Source organism: Eschscholzia californica, unplaced genomic scaffold (genome assembly GCF_041429995.1).
Source record: "Eschscholzia californica isolate CP2 unplaced genomic scaffold, dmEscCali1.0.p SCAF_5, whole genome shotgun sequence".
Lineage (NCBI taxonomy): Eukaryota > Viridiplantae > Streptophyta > Magnoliopsida > Ranunculales > Papaveraceae > Eschscholzia > Eschscholzia californica.
In genome coordinates this window covers 11,098,352-11,118,416 of record NW_028238472.1, presented here as the reverse complement: position 1 = coordinate 11,118,416, position 20,065 = coordinate 11,098,352, and the positions used below count along the sequence as shown (strand labels likewise).

Genomic DNA, 20,065 nt, shown 5'->3' with positions numbered 1-20,065 from the left:
CTATTCTTCTACCAGCAAAACGTAAAAAAAATCATATTATTCTTAAAAATTAGTTAAGTACTTGCGCGATTAGTGATGGGTTCCAGAATATGGGTGTAGTTATGAAATTCATCGGTTGATGGATGCTTTCTGTTGACCCCATGTGAGATACATGCTATCATAAACGGGAGTGCTACATGTACAAAATCCTTGTCACCATTTGACCACTACAATCTCATCAAATCTAATCAAACACAGGAGAACAAGAAGAGAGAAGATAATAATACCTTCTAATTTGAGTGCCTCTTATTAAAGGGGAAGTAATTTTTGAAATAACTTACAAGTCCCTGATAAATTAGAGGGACAAAGAAATAGAAACTCCTTTTAGTAAGTAGATGTATTTTCAACCGTCACAACAGAGTTACTAAATTTCTCCTCCCAAAATTGGAAACTTCTTATCAATTATCCCCCCAAATTAGAAAGTCGGTTTTCCAACAATTAGTATATATAATTGTATCTGTAGTTCTCTTTAACAAGATTTCTTAGATATCAATCTGGTTACTACTGTAGAGAGAGAGAGAAACAGAGGAGGAGAGAGAAAGATTGAGTTAGAGAGAGAGATAGTGAGAACCCTAGTAGTTCTATCATGGCTGATCAAAGTGAATTTGTAATTGCAATGGAGATTGCTAGATTGAAGGCAAAACTTATTAGACACTTGTACCCATCATCCGAAGAAGAAGAAGAAGGAGGTATGTCGTCTTTCGTGGATCAAATTATGAATTTAAACTCCAAGATAAGATTGTTAGAGGATAAATTAATACTATATTCTCCTGAGGGAAGAATCAGTTCAGAGACTGAAACAATTATTCTGACTGAATGGCATAGATTGTTAAATGAAAACCCCAATTCTGATCATGGGTTTGAAAGATTACTTACAAAGGTATTGATTCTAGATAGTGGGGAGATTTGTTCAGTTTGTTTAGATGAAATCAAAGTTGAAGAAGAAGCAAGAGTAACTGAGTGTTCTCATATGTTTCATATCAATTGTATATCTAAGTGGATGAACAAGAAACTCACATGCCCACTTTGTAGACATGATATGAGAATCAAGATGGTCAAGAACCAAGCCAAAAGAAGAAGATTAAACAACAACTCCAAGAACTAGTTCTATCAGTTCGGCTACCCGTTCAAAAACCTCGAGAACCGCTGGGGTTTAGGCCTTAGGGTTAGACTTACAATGAAGAGTTTTATGGAACACTATAGGTACACACGAAGAATTTCGGAAGAATACAATTGCTATGAAGAAACAGAAGATTAAAGTAATGTAGTTCGATTTTGTTTTTTTTGATGTATTAGACTTTCACCCAAAAATTTAGATAAATTCAATGGTTAAAGAGCTCTTAAGTTTGATCGCTTATTTTTCCACTTTCAAATGCTTTTGAATGAAAGTTTACTTGTCTAAATGAGTGAAATCTTAGGTTTATTACATATTCGGATATACCTTTTTGAATTTCTTTAACGAGCTCGATTGAGCTTCATATTTATCATGTTTGAATTTCTTTTTGTTCATAATACAATATCATTTTGTGCTTGTTCGTAATGTATTATTCCCTATTCATAACGCACAATAAACGAGAAGTAAATTCCTTCTTGAGAGAAAGCACTTGGTTTGGAAAAAACAACGCTTTTGTATTTCAAACCGGAAGAACAAAAAAAAAAGATTTTTGTCATAATATCCGATATGATAGTTCATAATACATTACGAATATTTACAAAGAACATTTTGCAAATACGCAGTGCATAATGTGTTGTGATAAATTCTCGATATCACATAATTTATGAGTGAGAAGGGTATTAATGTATGTAAAAACGATTTACGTGTAATATTATTAACATAAACTACAATTAGTCTACAAAATTAGAAGGAGAAGTTCATTCTCTTCTGCGTTTAGTCTTCATTATCCGAACGATATTCCAAAGCCATTTTTGGACATCATCAAACAACAAAGCTATCAACCAAACCTCTATAAGCATATCAGGTTTGCCTTAAAAAGGGAGATGTCTGATTTAACTCAGACTTTAAATCCATCTCCTTGACTACAACAACACCCATCCAACTTGAGCGTACAAATCGTTTCTGGGTTTGTTCAAGCTCTGGTTCATCAATTACATAGAGAAAGTTCATCATCTGATCGTAGATCATCAAGATGATAACCAAGAAAATCATTTTTTGACATCATAAAACCCAATTTTGTAATCAGCTGTAAGCAAGAAGCGAGAAAGAAAATATTTAGTAGTAAAAGAGTTTTTGTAATCTTTTGCTTCCCTAGCCGCTCTTATTTCTAACAAAGTGGTATCCTGAGCGAGGTTCAAAAAATTGACTAAAATCGATACCAGGCATTTAGACAAGTCTGATAAACGAAGAGGAACGTAAATGAGGGGGGTCCAACCAGTGCAGTCACACCGAACCCCTCAAACCACAACATTTCTTTAAAAGCGAGAGACCCCAAATTAAATCTAATAACGTGTCTGTCTAAAATGATTGAAACAAAAAAAAAAACGCAGTTTTGGGTCTCTTTGATACACGTGAAATTACTTGGCCTAATATTCATGATTTTCTGGCGGGAAAGACAATCAAAATTTTCACATCAGAAAATCATTTGTTTCTATTTGGAATGTCATGAGAAAAAAAAAAGGAGGAAAACTTTTAGAGTCGCCGCCACATTGGTGCAGGCGCCATATTTACACAAGAAAGGGGCGCCAACAAACTAGGATTGAAGGATTACAAGGATCTCATAGCTCTTACAAGTATATAAAGCTGATCTTCCAATTTTAAGGCGGGAAGAAGGTTTCAACAGAGTAGGTTTTTTTTTCTTTTCTGTTTTTACTAGGGTTTTTTTTTTCCAATTTCAAGTTGATCTTCCAAGTATTCTTCAGCGACATTGAAGGGGTTTTTTCTAGTTCAAATTCACAGGATCTTCTAATTTCTAGTGCATATTTCAATCATAGTTGTCCAATTTTTCACGATAAGTTATGCGAGAGATAGAGAGATGACAAATGAAGGTTCTGTTTCTGCCTAAATTGGAGAGAGAGGAAGAGAGCTTTGGACGAGCGAAAGACCTGTGAGAGAGACAGGATGTTAGAAAGCTTAAATATGAGGGTGGGACAACGAATTTCTTTTGTTTTAGGTGGTAAAATTTGTAAGACTTTTTTTACACGGGAAATCAACTTTCACACTTTTTTGACCAACCAAATAGTGGAAAATCGAATTTTCTGGGAAAATCGGTTGTCCCAACCATTTTCAAATGTAACAAACGAACTCTTAATTGTAAACATCTTGTGCGACAATCATGAGGTTTTGGATAATCATTTACTTTTTAAGTTAGTTAGTTTAAAGACTAGTTTATGAAGTTCAATACTTATTGTTGAATATATTTCTCATGGAATGAGTATAGTTCGACCAGAGTGGTTCTTGGTGATGCCAAAATTTGTCCTTCAACTATCACTCAAGATGTTGAGACTGCTAAGTTGAATCCCGTTTTGCTCCTCTCTATCTTGGGGGTGAAACTTGCAAGGAACTCGGAAACCTCTCTTAGACTCAAACCAGTCAGATTACCTTTACAGTTAAATAATTGAGAGTTAAATTTGAGATCTTTCATAGGATTCACGATTAAGTTGGTAAAACATCCAACATGTTTCTACCCCCATATTACGAGATTGAAGGTAGACGTGGTTGTATTTTAACCAGAACATGACTTAGGTGCCTAAGAGAATTGTAACGACCCCCAATTTTAAGCTTGAATAACACAATTCTTTTAGACTCACCCCCCTATTGACTTGATATTGGTTGACCTGTTGTCTTTTCTTGACTTATTGACCGTAGTCAACTGATGACTATTTTTTAGATTATCAATTCTTGTATAAAAATATTTAGATCAATACCATACGGTTTAGGTTCATCTTGGAGAAAAAATTTCTTAACTTGGTTCATTTTAGATTGTTGCTAAGTACATAGCTTGTAAAAAAGTATTTACACGTTAACTTTATGGTCCCAAATATTTTTCACACTCAGCTTCCAAATTCTCAACCCTGCCACTGCAAACGAACCAGACAAAAGTCTCAAACAAATTTGGTACGTACGAAGGTACAAAAAGGCCCATGAACATTTTGATCGTTAAAAAGTGCAACGGTCACTGTTACATAAACTGAGAATGTTATTTCAATTTGGAAGTTCCAAATCTCATCAAAAAAAATAAAAAAATTAGGACGTTCCAAAGTAAAAAAATAAAGTCCCCCTAAATTAAGAGAAAAAAGTAGGAACTCTTTCTAGTAAGCACATGTTCCATTTCAACGGTCAAAACAGAGTTACTAAATTTCAGTTTCCCAAATTAGAAACTTCTTATCAGTAGAGAAGATCTTTCCAACAATTAGTAACTCTTGTTCAAGTATAATACTATCAGTAATTCCCCAAAATTAGAAAGTAGCTAGGTTTTCCAACTGTATATATAATTGCATTGCATCGAGGGTTCTCTTAAACAAGCATTGGTAGAGATCAATCTAGTTAGTGAAGAGAGGAAAACAGAGAGAAAGTTTGAGTAAGAGATAGAGAGAACCCAAGTTAGTTCAATCATGGCTGATCAAAGTGAATATTTAGTTGCAATGGAGATTGCCAGATTGAGAGCAAAACTTATTCGATACGTGGACCCATCATGCCCAATGGAAGAAGAAGAAGATGATGGAGAAGAAGGTATGTTGTCTTTTGTGGATAAAATTATGAATTTAAACTTCAAGATAAGATTGTTAGAGGATAAATTAATATATTCTCCTGAGGGTAGAATCAGTTCAGAGACTGAAGGAATTATTCTGACTGAATTTCATAGATTGTTAACTGAAAACCCCAATTCTGATCATGGGTTTGAAAGGTTACTTAAAATTAAAGGTTAAAGAAGAAGCAAGAGTAACTGAGTGTTGTCATATGTTTCATATCAATTGTATATCTAAGTGGATGAACAAGAAATTCACATTCCCACTTTGTAGACATGATATGAAAATCAAGATGGTCAAGAATCAAGCTAAAAGAAGAAGATTAAACAACAACTCGAAGAGTTAGTTCTATTTATTCGGCTACCAAAACCTAAAGAATCACTGGGGTTTAGGGTTGTACTTACAATGAAGAGTTTTATGGAACACTACAGGTACACACGAAGTTCCGAAGAATACAATTGCTATGAAGAAACAGAAGATTTAAATGTTCGATTTTTTTTTTATATATATATTAGACTTTCGCTCAAGAATTTCGATATATTCGAAAGTTAGAAAGCTCTTAAGTTTGATTGTTTATTTTTAGACTTTCAAATGCTATCGAATGAAAGTTTATTTGTCTAAATGAGTAAATCTTAGGTTTATTATATACAGTACCTTTTTTTGTTTCGAATATTCGTATATACCAACTTACTCTGAAATTGAACAGAAAAATTTAATTGTTTCAAGTTCATGTAATAATGAACTAAATTATCCAATCAAGTTTCTATAACAGTCTCTTGTTCAATTTTACAAAGAAGTCATTCTTATAGGACTTGGTCAAGTGATGAATCCTGAGGCGGAGCCAGGAAGGGCCGGCCCTGGGCCTAGGCGACCCAGGCGGCCGCCTAGGGCCACCAAAATTAAAGGCCCATGATTTAAGTAACACTATATATATAGATAATATTATTATATGTGTTATTTATGCACATTTACATAACACCTGTTTGGGTAGTAGAGTTGACAAAGTAGTTTACATTTTAGTTTTTATATTTTTTCGAGCCCCGTCAATACGTTCGCCTAGGGTCCCCAAAAAGTCAGGGCCGGTACTGAGTATGGATGGGCTGAACTTATATTAAGGTTCACGAAAATTTTCAATTTCTATACACCCCCTATTAAATTTAATATCTATAAATATTCATGCATCAGAAACATATTTTGTAAAAAACGGATTATATAAATGATCATAATCATAGTACTAGCTCGCATTTATATTTGGAAAAATTTAAAAATTTGGCTAAATCACAGAATCATTGGTTCTATATCTATCTTTTATAAAAAAATAGACATCATTGGGTTTGATACTAATAGGAATCTTTGTACGAAAAGAAATTTTTCTTAAAATATTTTAATATGATAAGAGAAATATACACAAGAATAAAACCTTAAAATAGTGAAGAACTTTATATATGTTATAGTTGTTGACGTTAATAGTTGTTGATATGAGAACTAGTTTAAAAAAATCAAATATTTGTTAATAAGGGAACTCGACAACCTCATTGTAAAAAACTCGACGCAAGGTTGAAATTACAGGTGGGAAGATCTGGGCTGCAGCCCGGCTTAGCCCACATGTAGATCCGGCCCTTGGATGAATCACCTTAGTTGAAGCAAATCGTATTCTTAATTTTATCATCTCACCCTTATTTTGACCAGATGATTTTGATCATCAAACTTGGTTAATCATGAAGTTCGATTAATGTTATTTCTTTAACGAACTTGATTGAGCTTCATATTTATCATGTTTGAACTTTTTTTTGTTCATAATGTATCATGAACAACTACTTCACTTTGTGGCTTTGTGCTTGTTCATATGTATTACTCCATGTCCGTGTCTCAATAAAATTAGACCACGTTAACTTCATCACATGGAAGAAATAAAACTAGTTTGATTATGAATTATGCCGATCTTATTGATCACGATAGTTCAAACAATGTGATCTTATTTAAGTCATCTTTCTCGACTCACTACACAACAGGAAATTGTAATTGCTCTTCCATCTTATAAAAGTTCAAAAGAATTTGATGTTTATAACTTTTTAATTATACAAAAATTGAAAGGAATGCTCCCATTTCTGATGTCGAACTCGTTCTTCTTCAAGACTCGTGTCTTATTATATGTCATTTGTTGTTATTGATGAGACCTGCGAGCATCTCTTTTAGTTTGCTCAACTTTTACTCATTGTTGCCATGCTTTAATTGAGTTTGTTACTCTCTCTGTTGTACTCTATTAATAAGTCTCTATTTGTATTAGAAACAGAGTATCCTTTCCCGGTCTTTACAGATAGATAAACTGATAGTTTCTATTCGGATATCACCAAGTTAGGCATATAGGTTAAGTTGAGGTGGGATTGAATCTTCTTTCTTAAGAAATTTTAGACTTCTGTTAAAGTGTAGGGTTTTGTATGTATCTAATACACTAACTAATGTTGTAAGCGGAATCTCAAACATCTAATGTTTAACACTAGTTATCCAGGATCTCATGCAAAAACAAATAAGAACAGGAATCAGGAAAAACAAAACTTCAACACAATTTTTTCCTCAAACCTTTCCAATTGTGAAGATCAAAGGCTCCAATTGTCGTCCTCTACTTGAGACACTTAGTAGGTTAACTCGATCCCCCTTCCTTAATGTTTGCTAGAACTTAATAGAAGGTTGAGAAGAACCTTTCTTCTTGACTAGATAGAAAAAATGAAAGCTTTTTCTCTTTAATCTTCTCTCTAAGATGTGTGAGAGATGATTCTCTTTGAGAAAATTCCACACCTTTTCTGAATCCTCAATGGTCCTTATATATGCATTACTTTAGTAGAGTCCCACTCAAATAAGGAATCCTAAAAGTCCCTCAGAAAAGATATGCATTATTAGAGTTTTATCTAACTGAGATTCCATAATTAGGACTAAACCCTAATTAGGGTTATTCCCTTACTTTGGCCGGCCATACCAGCCCCTTATGGGCTTCGCTTGGCTGGCCCACTTATGTTGGTCGGCCATGCTATGGCTGGCCAACATGAGCCTTCTCCCGGGCTTCTCTTTTAACCTCGGTTCTTCTATCTTTGTTCAGAATCTCCATTCGAACCCTTTTGGCTTATTTAGTTGGATCCAATCCATCTTTAGCCTAGCTCCCATTAGTCAAAACTCTCCGATCAAGTTACCCCTCTTATGTGTAACCCGTTGTAGGATCCGGTCTATTTTAGCCGCGAATTACCGAAATAATCCGACGATCGTAAGCGGCTTCTAGCAAAGCATTACGACCCCTAATTGGACCGGACTGGATGATCTTTATGATTAGCTCATCGTTATCCTAGTTGAGAAATTGATCGCATTGTTACCTTGGTCGAAGGACACTCCTTCAGAAGGACATCTCCTTCAGACCGAACGGATATTGCCACACATTTTCAGTTGCTTCTCCTCAAGTGACCCGAAAATACTAATCCTAACCTAGTTAGGAGGACATAAGAAGATTAAAAATGTGCACTCACGGAAAAAAGTTTCTGGCCTCGCCACTGGGTGGAAATGTAGATGTTGTAAGTGTTTAATTGCATTTGGCCTCTAAGGGTATTTTTGGTAAATTTAAAAAATGGACTGTGAGGGCCAAATTGAACTGCGGACATTATGACCGCCAAAACGTTGAGTTAGTCACAAATTGGGGGCCAAAAGGGAATTAACCCTTTAGTTAGTAGGTTCCTAAATTTAACAGTTCAATAAGTGGGTGTGTGTATTTTCAACGGTCACAACAGAGTTGCTAAATTTCCCTTCTCAAACTGGAAACTTCCTATCACTAGTGAAGATTTCCAACAATTAGTAACTCTTGTTCAAGTATATCTGTAATTCCCCAAATTTAGAAAGTCGGTTTTCCAACTCTATATATATATAATTGCGTCTGGAGTTCTCTTCAACAAGAATTCTTAGAGATCAATCTGGTTAGTGTGGAGAGAGAAACAGAGGAACAGTTAGTTAAAGAAAGAACCCAAGTTCTGTTCTATCATGGCTGATGAAGTGGTCTTGGAGCTTGCCCGACTGAGGACAAATCTTATTCGACTTTCTAACTCATCATCACTAACCGAAGAAGAAGAAGAAAGAATGTTGTTTTTTCAAGATCAAATTGTGGATTTAATATCTTCTCCTGAAATTAATATTAGTTTAGAGTTTGAAAGGATTGTTATGACTGAAATTAATAGGTTTGACACTGAAAACCATAATAAACCCAATTCTGATAATGGGTTTGAAAGATTACTTAAAAAGGTATTGATTCAAGAAAGTGGGGAAGTTTGTTCAGTTTGTTTAGATGAATTAAAAGTTGAAGAAGAGGCAGGAGTTACCAAGTGTTCTCATATGTTTCATATCAACTGTATATCTATGTGGATGAGCAAGAAACTCACATGCCCACTTTGTAGACATGATATGCGAATCGAGAAGGTCCAGAATCAAGCTAAGCGAAGAAGATTAAACAACAACTCTAAGAGCTAGTTCTATTTGTTCGGTTGCCTGTTCAAAAACCTCGTGAGAACCACTGGGTTTAGGATTTAAGGTTTAGGGTTTGCACTGACTTCGACGAAGAGTTCTATAGACCAGTCTATGTATAACGAACTGATATGTGGAATACAATTGCTATGAAGAAGAAAGGATTGAAGTGATTTGTTTGGATTTTTAGTTTGTCTTTTGATATATGAGGTTAGAGGGGAGTCTTTTGTCATTGTTCAAAGTGTCTTCAAAGTTTATTCAAGAATAGATTGCTTATTATTCGACTTTGAATAACATCCTTATGAAATTTTACTTTTTCGGACGTATAAATCTTTGGTTTATTTCAATTTTATGTATAACTTATGTGAAAATTAGCACGTTGGTTATTTGTTTCAACTAGGTGTAATGTTAATTGTTTATCGAACTATCATTATATAAACTGGTTCTTCATGTTGTTCGAGGTCTCAGGTCTAATTATATCTCACTTTTATAGCTTTAGAAACCCTACCACATGTTTGCTCAACTTATATTATTATATAAATTGCTCCGAAATTTAGGACGTGTTTCAACAGTAGATTTCCAAGTTGGACATGACTCATACTTCTTCCCCATCAAGGGGTTGAGAGGTCATCTTTATCGCGAGGAAGCAAACAAGTAAAAAACCTCGAGTAAGCATCACTCGAGAACTATGGCTTCAAGTAGTTCTGAAAATAGTGATGAAGCTAGAATGATGATAGAAAGGACAGAAGCTTTGGGAGAAAGCAGTGAAGCTTGGGTGGGGTGTAACGAAACATGATTTTAGTCACAGTAGTAAGGCAATTTTATCGTCTGAGTTTTATTTTCAAAACAACATGCTTTGTTCAACCTGATTATTCGATACACGTTTGGATAGTTTCAAAAGCTTGGTTTAACCAGACTTGAGACTTCTGTATGAATACACATTAATGGTGAATATTCAAATCTCAGAATTTATCAGATGTTTTGGGTTTTCCACTCTTAATGCTCTGACTTATTTACTTCTTTTGATCTGCTTTATTTTACTCTGATTCCTGGATTTTACGTCAATTCGGAGAACCCAAGTGGTCTTATACATGAAACATAACAAGTTCGATTTCTGAAAATGAGTACTGAAATTTTGGTATTCATAACTAAAGAATACATGACAACAGAACACAAGAATGAATATCGCAACAGCTTCATAGTTTCCAAAATCCAAACAGAGTCATACTAAAGGTTAAGTTTACAAGCTGTATGCCCGTAAGACTTGATCATCAGTTAAATGTATGATAAGTTACGCAACCTTGGATGAATCTTCTAAAAGTTTCGATTGGAAGTTTCTTCTTAGAAACTTTGACATCTCTGTGCTCGCTGATCTCCCTCGTTCAAGGCAGTTTAGGTAGTCATCCACTAAAACAAGAAAAAAGTAAACTGTGTAAAAAACCTACGTTGGTGTACAAAGAAGCCAGTTAATAAGAAATATATCGTCTTCTTTCAATTAGAAAATCATTCTGAAATGGAAATGCGAGGTTTTTGGGTGGGTTCACCCTCGATTCAATTTTATCGAAATTGGTAAAATTGGTAATGAACATCTTCGTGAGATATTGGTAATGAGATATCCCACAAGGTCATATAGGGGGGTGTACTATTAATAGTAAATAAGATGAAAACATGAAATTGAAAAAGTGATAGATTTTGGTATTCGAAAAACTGAGGAACAATTCATTATACCTGCCATTGCACCACGACTAACAGAAGTGATGATTCCATATTCCATTGGTTCACCTTCTGCCCGTAAAGATTCTTCAGGAAGGACTGAATGAACTGAGTTGGGAAAGACTAAATAGGTGAAGGCTTGCAGGTTCTGTCATTTTATAGAAACAGACCGGTTTGAGGATTTTAATCAAAAAGCAAACAACAGATAAGCTAAGAAACCACATATCAGGAAGGAGCTTAATGTCTCAATCTACTTAGTTTACGGATTATGGACATAAATAGGTTCTCGAGCGATTTACATTTAGAGTTATGAACCTAAATATTTCCTGAATACCAACACGACTGCTAAATGGTGGTACACGATATTTTGGATGGGAGAACTATAAGAAAGATTAAAACAAACTTGCTCACATACTTATAGGTTAACAAGGATTGCTGTATACGTATGGTACAGGAATTAATTCCTATGCTGCAAAATAAGTATCAAGAAAATTATGAACAGCTAGGACTGATAAGAAAACCAACCTTCTCTTCGACCTGGGTGGGGTCGAGAATCACAGACCCATTTTCTGAAAGACCGCAACAAATAGAGACTGCAGAGAAACGAGTAAATAGTGAATGGGTTTGAGAACATATGAAAAGAAAGGAAAACACCATGAGACTACTTACCAGCGAGATGTTTTAGAGGAATCCCAGCATCTACAAGTGCAGCACAGGCTGCATTTACAGCACAAGGGAGAATCTAGAAAGATTATGTCAAGGAAGTCAACCTGATCCTTCTCTCGGAAGGAATTCGTATAAAAGAGGATCTTGGAACTACAAAATTGGAAGCTATTATACGAATATATTAGTTACGTGAGCTATTGAGGTAAAATCGCTAATAAATACTGTACTGTTTTCATTGGCAACATAAGATTAAAGGATACAGCGCCATCGTCATTAATAACCTGCATAAGAACAGAACTCATTAGTTTTGAATGAATAATTACACAAAAATCGCTAATAAACTCCATTGGAATGTTATCACAATTCAAAATGGCGTATATATCACAACCAATATGGGAATATTTACCTGAAGTATAATTGAGGTTGTGGTATTTGGGTTGATGTTCAAATGGCAGATACTTTGCAATGTTTTTCTCAGTATCATCTCATACTCCTTTTCTTCTTGGCCTAAACAAGATGGGAATATGTTATGCACAACCAAGAATTAATGCAAAGTTATAAAAAAATCTGATTATATCAAGTCTCAATGGTAAGAGGTCACAAACAGCAGCACCTACTCATTGTAAGTTCCATAGTATATATATAGGTATTGGAAAATCACAAATTAGATTATCAAAAGAGAACCATAACTCTAAGCAAAACCGTGCACAAGTGTAGCAATTCAAATGCGCCAAAGATAACTTACAATTTATATACACGCGGAAAGAAATATATAATCGCGTCCTAAACTATTGTATAAAGCCAGGGTTTTTGGGTAATATGTGGTACTGGTAACTTACCTATCTGCCCAGTTTTGGGCTTCCAAATGACCTCTATCGAAGCTTTTTCAGGGTTCTCGTTCTTCCTTATTCCCGCTTTTGGCCCGTAAACCGCAGCAAGAACAATAGTATCCCCTAAATCAATCAAAACCCATTAAAATTAACTCTAGAAAGCAAACATAAAACAATGTAAAACACTAAACAAGACTTTATTTAAATAGAGAAGAACTTGTTACAGGGATTATGACCTTGAGACCAACGAGCCGAACCATGAGCACGATTAAGAAGATTGCGAGAACAGGCCAGTGGCCTTAACTGGTTAGGTGTGCGGCCGTCCGCTCTATCAATCTTCATCTTCCTTTTTTTCTCAAACTTCAACCTTCTTCAACTTTTGACAGGAGAAGTTCCAAGTTACTGATATTGATACATAGAAATTACGAACAAGATATTAACAAGGTAAAAAAGAATCAATCAATTGTTTCTGAAACTTGTGGAAAATGAGTAATTTTGACCTAACCATCAAATTTTACATGACTTTAAGTTGAAGAAACACAAAAACTAACATTTAGAACAAAAAAAAATTCTGCCCTAGATAAACGAACAAATCCCCAACGGAAGTAAAGCTCACTACTTCAAACACAAACCCATTTGAAAGGAATGCCTACAAAATTTGGGCATACGATATCAGACATGCGGAGAACCAGGATTTCCAGTCCGGGGGAGACCCTCAATTAAAGTTAGTAAAAACATTGTGAGGAAGTTACTACGAAACCTATCTTCTACTTCAGATGCATCTACTACTTCTAAAAGTAAAACCTAAAAGCGCAGTTAATTCGTTTAGTCATTCTATTTGATTATAAATGATTTGTTATTTCTTTTGTTTTTCGTTTTATATTCTTTCTTGTTTTGGAGTAATTGTATTTTGGCATCTTCCGAATTATCATCACCAATGGCAGAACAACAATATCCGAGAAATCAAGAAACCCATGAAGTATTAATATTTTGCTAGATTCTCAAATGTGTTTAGTAATGAATCGAAAAAACAAAGTTGAAAAAGGGGAATTTTTCTATGAAAATGATGAGAAATTATCACAGAATAAACAACAGCAAACATCAATTACATTTTTGAATTCAAAGAAAGAATTGAGTAGTGGGTTATCTCATTCATTTTCAGAAAATCTTAGATACCTCTGTATCAAGTTGTCCATCTTGAATGAGATCTTTCACCAAGTCTGAGTTAGTGTCAATGGTGGAACTTAATAATGCAATTCAAGGAGCTATATCTCATAGAACAAACAGTAAACCCATTTATAGTTAATCTAATTCATAATGGAAGCAGTAAACAACATCAATCAGCAAAACCCTAACATATCAGTATCAGAAGAAAAAAGAAGATGGAGTAAAATAAATAACTAAACTGCATCAGGATGAACAGACAAGTCGACAGAGAAAACTGAATCAGATTATGCTACCTGATTGATTCGCCGGACTGATTGTACACCGAAGTTTAAATGGAGGCAGTCGAAGATTCGTAATCCGTCCAAGAAGGAAAACTGCTCCTTTTTTGAATCAATATGTCTGAAAGTTTTCAAGCTAGCTAGGGTTCTTTCGTAGCATAGAGAAAGCAAGTGCTAAAAGGAAAAAAAAAATTGAAAGAGAGAATTGGGGTTTAGGGTTTTTAGCAAGAATGGAACCTTTTGTTATTGGCCGGGAAAAAACATACCAAGTTTTTGGCAGAAAGTTTAGCCTTAGAGCATCTCCCATGCAAAATTTTTAAAAAAACTCTAATTAGCTTATAGGTCGAGTCTCAATTGAGATTCTCTTTCCTATGTGACTAACTTGAGTGTCTCTAATTCAAGTCATTCTTCGATGCAACACTCTAAAAAAAACTCTAATAGATACACATGTCACCCATACATTTAATAGGAAAAAGTGATTGAGAAAGAAAAGCTTTTTATTGGTCTAAAAATTAAATTTGATGACTAGGACACTTAAGAGCATCTCCAATGCAAAACTCAAAAAAATCTCTGTTCATCCTATGTGTCAAGTTCCATTTGAGATTCTCACTCTTAGGTGGCGTTAATAGAGATTCTCAATTTTTTTTGTCTCCAATGCAAAACTCTAAACTTATCTTATTTACTTATGTGACATAGTTATTTTTGTAAACAAATAATTAGTTATTTTAGAAAATATAGAAGTCTCGATTTCTATTGGTTGAAAATCAAATATTGATGAGTTGGACAATTAGAGATATCTCAAGAGGACACTCTAGAAAATAGAGTGTCCTCTTGAGATATCTCTATTCCACCCTCGACACGTCATCTTAGAGATCCAAATAGAGTGTTGCATTGGAGAGGATTTTTAAGAAAAAACTCTAAAAATCCTAAGTGGCACTCGGAGTTTCTAAGATTGAGTGTTGCATTGGAGATGCTCTAAGAGCATCTCCAATGCAAAACTCAAAAAAATCTCTCTTCAACTTATGTGTCAAGTTCCAATTGAGATTCTCATTCCTAGGTGGCGTCAATAGAGATCCTCAAATTTTTTGTGTCTCCAATGCAAAACTCGAAACTTATCTTATTTACTCATGTGTCATAGTTATTTTTGTAAATAAATAATTAGTTATTTTAGAAAATATAGAAGACTCGATTTCTATTGGTTGAAAATCGTATATTGATGAGGTGGACAATTAGAGATATCTCAAGAGGACACTCTATTTCTAGAGTGTCCTCTTGAGATATCTCTATTCCACCCTCGACACGTCATCTTAGAGATCCAAATAGAGTGTTGCATTGGAGATGGTTTTTAAGAAAAAACTCTAAAAATCCTAAGTGGCACTCGGAATTTCTAAGATTGAGTCTTGCATTGGATTATTAAATGTTCGTTTAATTTTCTTCCGCTATGAGTACCCCATGTTTGATGGCTTTTTTTTCATGAAATATGTTTGATGGTTTTGAAATAGTTTTCTAAAATTTCACATATAATATTTACATATATATAAAAAATGCTAAAATTATCATGATTTTTCCAGGTCTTTCATAAAGGAAGAATAATGTTTAGAGAAGAGACTTTAATAATTTCTTGTATTAGGACATGGATAAATTCTTTCAATTTTTAACAAAGTTAATTAAAAAAAAAGGGTTAATTACGTTTTGCCCCTCAATTTGTGACCAACTCACCGTTTTGGCCCCAATAAGTGTCTGGCAGTTCGATTTGGCCCCAAAGACCACTTTTCGAGCAGTGCTGACATCATCAAGTCAAATGCAATACTTTCCTATACCTGAAATACCCCTCTGACAATATCTTCTCTTTCCCACTTCGAATCCCGAGCAATCACATCAATCCGGCTGATAAATGCCTTATTTTTTACCTTCCCAACACATTTACTTTCTCTCCATTATCTCCATGAAACAAATGAAGGTAAACTACTGTAAGGATGGAAAAATGGGTAGCAGAAATTAGATAACCAAATGAGAGACCGCTCTGTAAGACTTAATTTCCTTGCATTTGTTTTTGACGAAGATGAACTTCGTGACGAGATGAACTTCGTGACGAGATGAACTTCGTGACGAAGATGAACTTCGTGACGAAAAGATGAACTTCGTGACGAAGATGAACTTCGTGACGAAGATGAACTTCGTGATGATAACCAAATAAGAGAAAGCTACTGAAATCTTTCTCTCTGTAACTTCCTCTCTCTATCTTATATAAAGGATAGGCAGATCTTGAGGGTAAAGAATAAAGTCAATACTACTGCAATATCATATTAAAACTTACCCAAGTAAGATTTACATAAAATAAGTGAAATAAACCTCAAGAACATTATATGTTTTTTTAAAAGTCAAGAACAATATTTGGTTATAGCAGGCATGTTCCTCATTAAGTATTTGGTCAATAGCTACCAAAATAGATTGCTTCAGCAATTGTGGGTTATCACCATTATAGTATACAAACAATAATTAAAGTTCATATATTTTCTCTATCGTTTGACTTAGTATATCGTGAATTGAAGTTTCAAAATTTTCTCTAATCGTTTAAACGGAGCTCGATTCTTTTATCAGATTTAACTAAGCTAGGGCAAAAAATCAGGTTTGGCTATATATATATATATATATATATATATATATATATATATATATATATATAAAGAGAGAGAGAGAGAGAGAAAATTAATTTTTACGTGTGATTTAACAAATAAATTTTTTTATACGAGAAGAAGAACATAGTATTTATACAAATTTGTTTTAATGAATTTTTTAAGAGAGAAATGTTTCTTTTCTCTTTTGTGAGCATTAAGGAAGAAAGATGAGATAAAGTGAGTATGTGAAGAGATGAGGTTTCTATTAACTTCATGAAAGGAGATTAATTTCTAGAGAAAAAAAGTATGGAAAAGTAGAGAGAAGAAGAAGAATTAATTTCACAGTGGTGATTGTCTGATGAAGTTAAAGGAGAGAAAGTAAATGTATTGAGAAGGTAAAGAATAAGACATTTATTAGTCAGATTGATGTGATTGTTCGGGATTCGAAGTGGGAGAGAGAAGATATGGTCTTAAAGGTATTTCAGGTATAGGTAAGTATTGCATTTGACTTGATGATGTTAGCACTGCCCGAAAAGTAGTCTTTGGAGCCAAATCGAACTGCCAGACACTTATTGGGGCCAAAACGGTGAGTTGGTCACAAATTGGAGGCCAAAACGAAATGGGTTATTTCCCAAATGGCCCCCCAACTTTGTGACCAGCTTCCTGCCTAGCCCCCTAGATTAGCAAAAAATACCCATATGGCCCTCTTTTTGAATTTCCGTTATAACACCGTTAACCAGTCAAGATTTCTCTCTCCTCCATCTCATAACCTCTCTCTGCCACCTCATCTTCTAGCCAACTCGTCATCTTCTCCGGCGAAGGTCGTCGGCCGAACAATTTTCTGGCCGGCGACCTTCAAACTTAAATTTTTTTTTTTTTTTTTTTTTATAATTTCATATCCTCTCTCTCTCTCTCTCTACTCCGGCGAAGGGAAACTCCCTTCGCCGGAGGTCGGCAGACCTTTTAGATATGCTCGAGCAGACCTTCCAGATCTGCTCGAGCAGACCTTTCAGATCTGCTCGAGCCGATCTAAAAGGTCTGCCGACCTCCGGCGAAGGGAAACTCCTTTTGTCGGAGTTTAGAGAGAGAGAGAGAGGAGATGATTTTTTTTTAGAGAGAGAGAGGAGAGATGAAATAAAAATAATATTATTATTTTTTTAAGTTTGAAGGTCCACGGCCGGAAAACTGGTCGGTCGGCGACCTTCGCCGGAGAAGATGACGAGTTGGCTTGAAGAAGAGGTGGCAGAGAGAGGTTATGAGATGGAGGAGAGATAAATGTTGACTGGTTAACGATGTTATAACGGAAACTCAAAATGGGGGTCATATGGGTATTTTTGCTAATCTTGAAGGCTAGGCAGGAAGCTGGTCACAAAGTTGGGGGCCATTTGGAAAATAACCCAAACGGAATTAACCCAAAAAAAACTTCTTGTCTAGCTTTTAGAATAAAAACAACTAATGTCTTAACAAGACAAGCCTTGTAGGGTTTATGCTCTATGATTAAGTGTTAAAAATGCGAAGTAACCTTAATATTTTATCATAAAAAATTACCCTTTTTAAATAATTTACAATCAAATTGTTGAGACACCAAAAAGTAAAAGAGACAATGTGATATAAAACAATTTAACGTAGAAAAAAAAGGATTAATGTTAGTGAAAAATAAAATAATTGAGTAAAAACGTAATTTTGTTTTGCAACTACTGAATAGCCTAAGTTTCCACCGACCTAACTCTAGATTATCTTTCTGTCTAAATTATCTTAGCAAACAAACTCACAACTCTGTTATTAATCGTCGGGGTTTTTTTCCCAATTTTTACTTGGATTGCTTTAATTAAGATTGATACCGAATTCATCATAGAAAAATAGTACATTTTTCATATGTTTTCAAATTTGTACTTTCTTATTTCGAGAGAAAATAATCGTACAATTAAATTCACTGGTACAAAATTACAAAGGGGCGTTTCTATATAGAAAAAATTGAAATATTAAATTCTCTCATTACCAAGTTACTCCTAAACATATTGATATTTGATCGGGTTTAAATCAATCAATAATGACATTATACTCAAAACAATAATGTAAATCTTGAACTTCATGGATAACAGTTTTAAGTTTCTTGTAGTTCTTGAATGAGTGGACATTGCAAGTTCCTTCAGTCTACCTCTTTTTCTCTGGTGCAGGATTCTTGATGATAAACGCTTCGCTGCATTTCACTATCCCGTAATGGATGAGGATGCGCCAGAGTATCATGAAATTATTCAGAATCCCATGGACATGTCAACTCTACTGAAGCATGTGGACTGTGAAAAGATTACTACATTAACATCATTTTTGCAACATGTTGACCTCATTTCATCAAATGCAAAGGTGTGATTACTTCAGTCTCTCGTATTGCTTCAGTTGGATTATGTGTTTCCGTCAATTATCTGATTCAAAAAATTTCTGAACTTTATATCTCCTTAATGATTACTTTTTATCTTCAAATATAAACTGACACACTTAATATGTTATGTATGATAAGATACGATGTGTGTGCGTGCGTGCGGGTGCGTGTGTCTAAGAGAGAGAGAGAGAGAGAGAGACTTATTGCTTTGTTTAGTTCATTGCCACCTAGAACGCAGTTCGTTCCGACACATAGTACGCTACCATGGGACTATGCGGTACGCTAGGGGTATTCCGTATACCTCCTCTGCATGCTATTTTAGGGTCTGCAACGTTTTGGAATATTTTTGCCAAACAATAAATACTCTTTATGATGCATATAGAATAGATATACCTACCCTCCGCAGTTGTATATCTACTAATTTTATAATCATAACTAGTTGTAGTTAATAACTCAACTAATTAAGCTTATAGATCTTTACGAAGAAATTAAGTTCATTAGTCCATGTTTGGAGTATGGGATCGCGAACTCCCACCCAAAAAGGTATGGGTAACCAATACACGGTACTCAGGGGAAGGTAGAGTATCTGGTTAGTTGTTATGGCTATATTAACTAAAAGTTGAATCTACTACAGACTTGTAACGTATTCTCTACTCTGTTTTAGATTTACTAGAAAATTTGTGGCTTAATTATATCAACTTGTTGGAACAAAATCTTGTCAGATTTATGGAATGGTCTCAGCGATCGACCCAACGTTGGTCTAGTCTTGTGAAATATACCATTCTTTTATTGGAGAACATGCTTACTAGTTCTTTGAAGAAATGAGTAGGCCTCACTTGTGAATATACTAAAAATGTTAATACCGCCCCCAACAATCAACTCTTCCTCCATTAACCATTTTATGCACATAAAATACAATAATCATATTTTGATTCATATTACGTACTATTCTTTTTTGTTGCAAGATTCAAATTACGTACTAGGAATTTTAAACTGATGATCCCCATCGGTATAGGTGAAGTTATTTATATCTGTTTTGATGCAGATGTCTCGGAAATTTAGGGTTTAGAATCAAGACTTGAGTGACATTACCAAACATAACGCCATTAACTTGTCAATGATTTTTTTTTTGTGGTATTTGGTGAGACGCAAAAACTTGGTTCAAAGTTTAGTACA

General features: G+C 34.6%; 1 protein-coding gene across 5 annotated transcripts; it reads right to left on the bottom strand.

Annotated features, from left to right (window-relative positions):
* Positions 1-10,327: 10,327 nt before the first annotated feature.
* LOC147537025 (exosome complex exonuclease RRP46 homolog) lies at positions 10,328-14,200 on the bottom strand. Of its 5 annotated transcripts, XM_086643263.1 has the most exons (10): positions 13,907-14,195; positions 13,623-13,711; positions 12,683-12,822; positions 12,456-12,569; positions 12,023-12,123; positions 11,877-11,897; positions 11,620-11,692; positions 11,476-11,543; positions 10,966-11,098; positions 10,328-10,644 (listed from the first exon to the last, which is right to left on the bottom strand). In XM_086643263.1, exons 3-10 carry the CDS (start codon positions 12,786-12,788, stop codon positions 10,529-10,531), a joined length of 732 nt encoding a protein of 243 aa, XP_086499389.1. In that variant the 5' UTR covers positions 12,789-12,822; positions 13,623-13,711; positions 13,907-14,195; the 3' UTR covers positions 10,328-10,528. The 5 variants fall into 5 exon arrangements, with proteins under 5 accessions (XP_086499389.1, XP_086499387.1, XP_086499386.1 ...); XM_086643261.1 differs by lacking the exon at positions 13,623-13,711 and having other exon boundaries at positions 13,907-14,196; XM_086643260.1 differs by lacking the exon at positions 13,623-13,711 and having other exon boundaries at positions 12,683-12,848.
* Between the last annotated feature and the right edge of the window lie 5,865 nt (positions 14,201-20,065).

What these genes read in the sequence shown, in the direction of transcription:
- LOC147537025 (XM_086643262.1), bottom strand. Translation starts at nt 12,788, where the DNA reads ATGAAGATTGATAGAGCGGACGGCCGCACACCTAACCAGTTAAGGCCA. An exon ending in TTCGGCTCGTTGGTCTCAAG is followed by an intron (nt 12,570 to 12,682) that starts GTCATAATCCCT and finishes TGATTGATTTAG; the next exon opens with GGGATACTATTGTTCTTGCT. An exon ending in GCCCAAAACTGGGCAGATAG is followed by an intron (nt 12,124 to 12,455) that starts GTAAGTTACCAG and finishes CATCTTGTTTAG; the next exon opens with GCCAAGAAGAAAAGGAGTAT.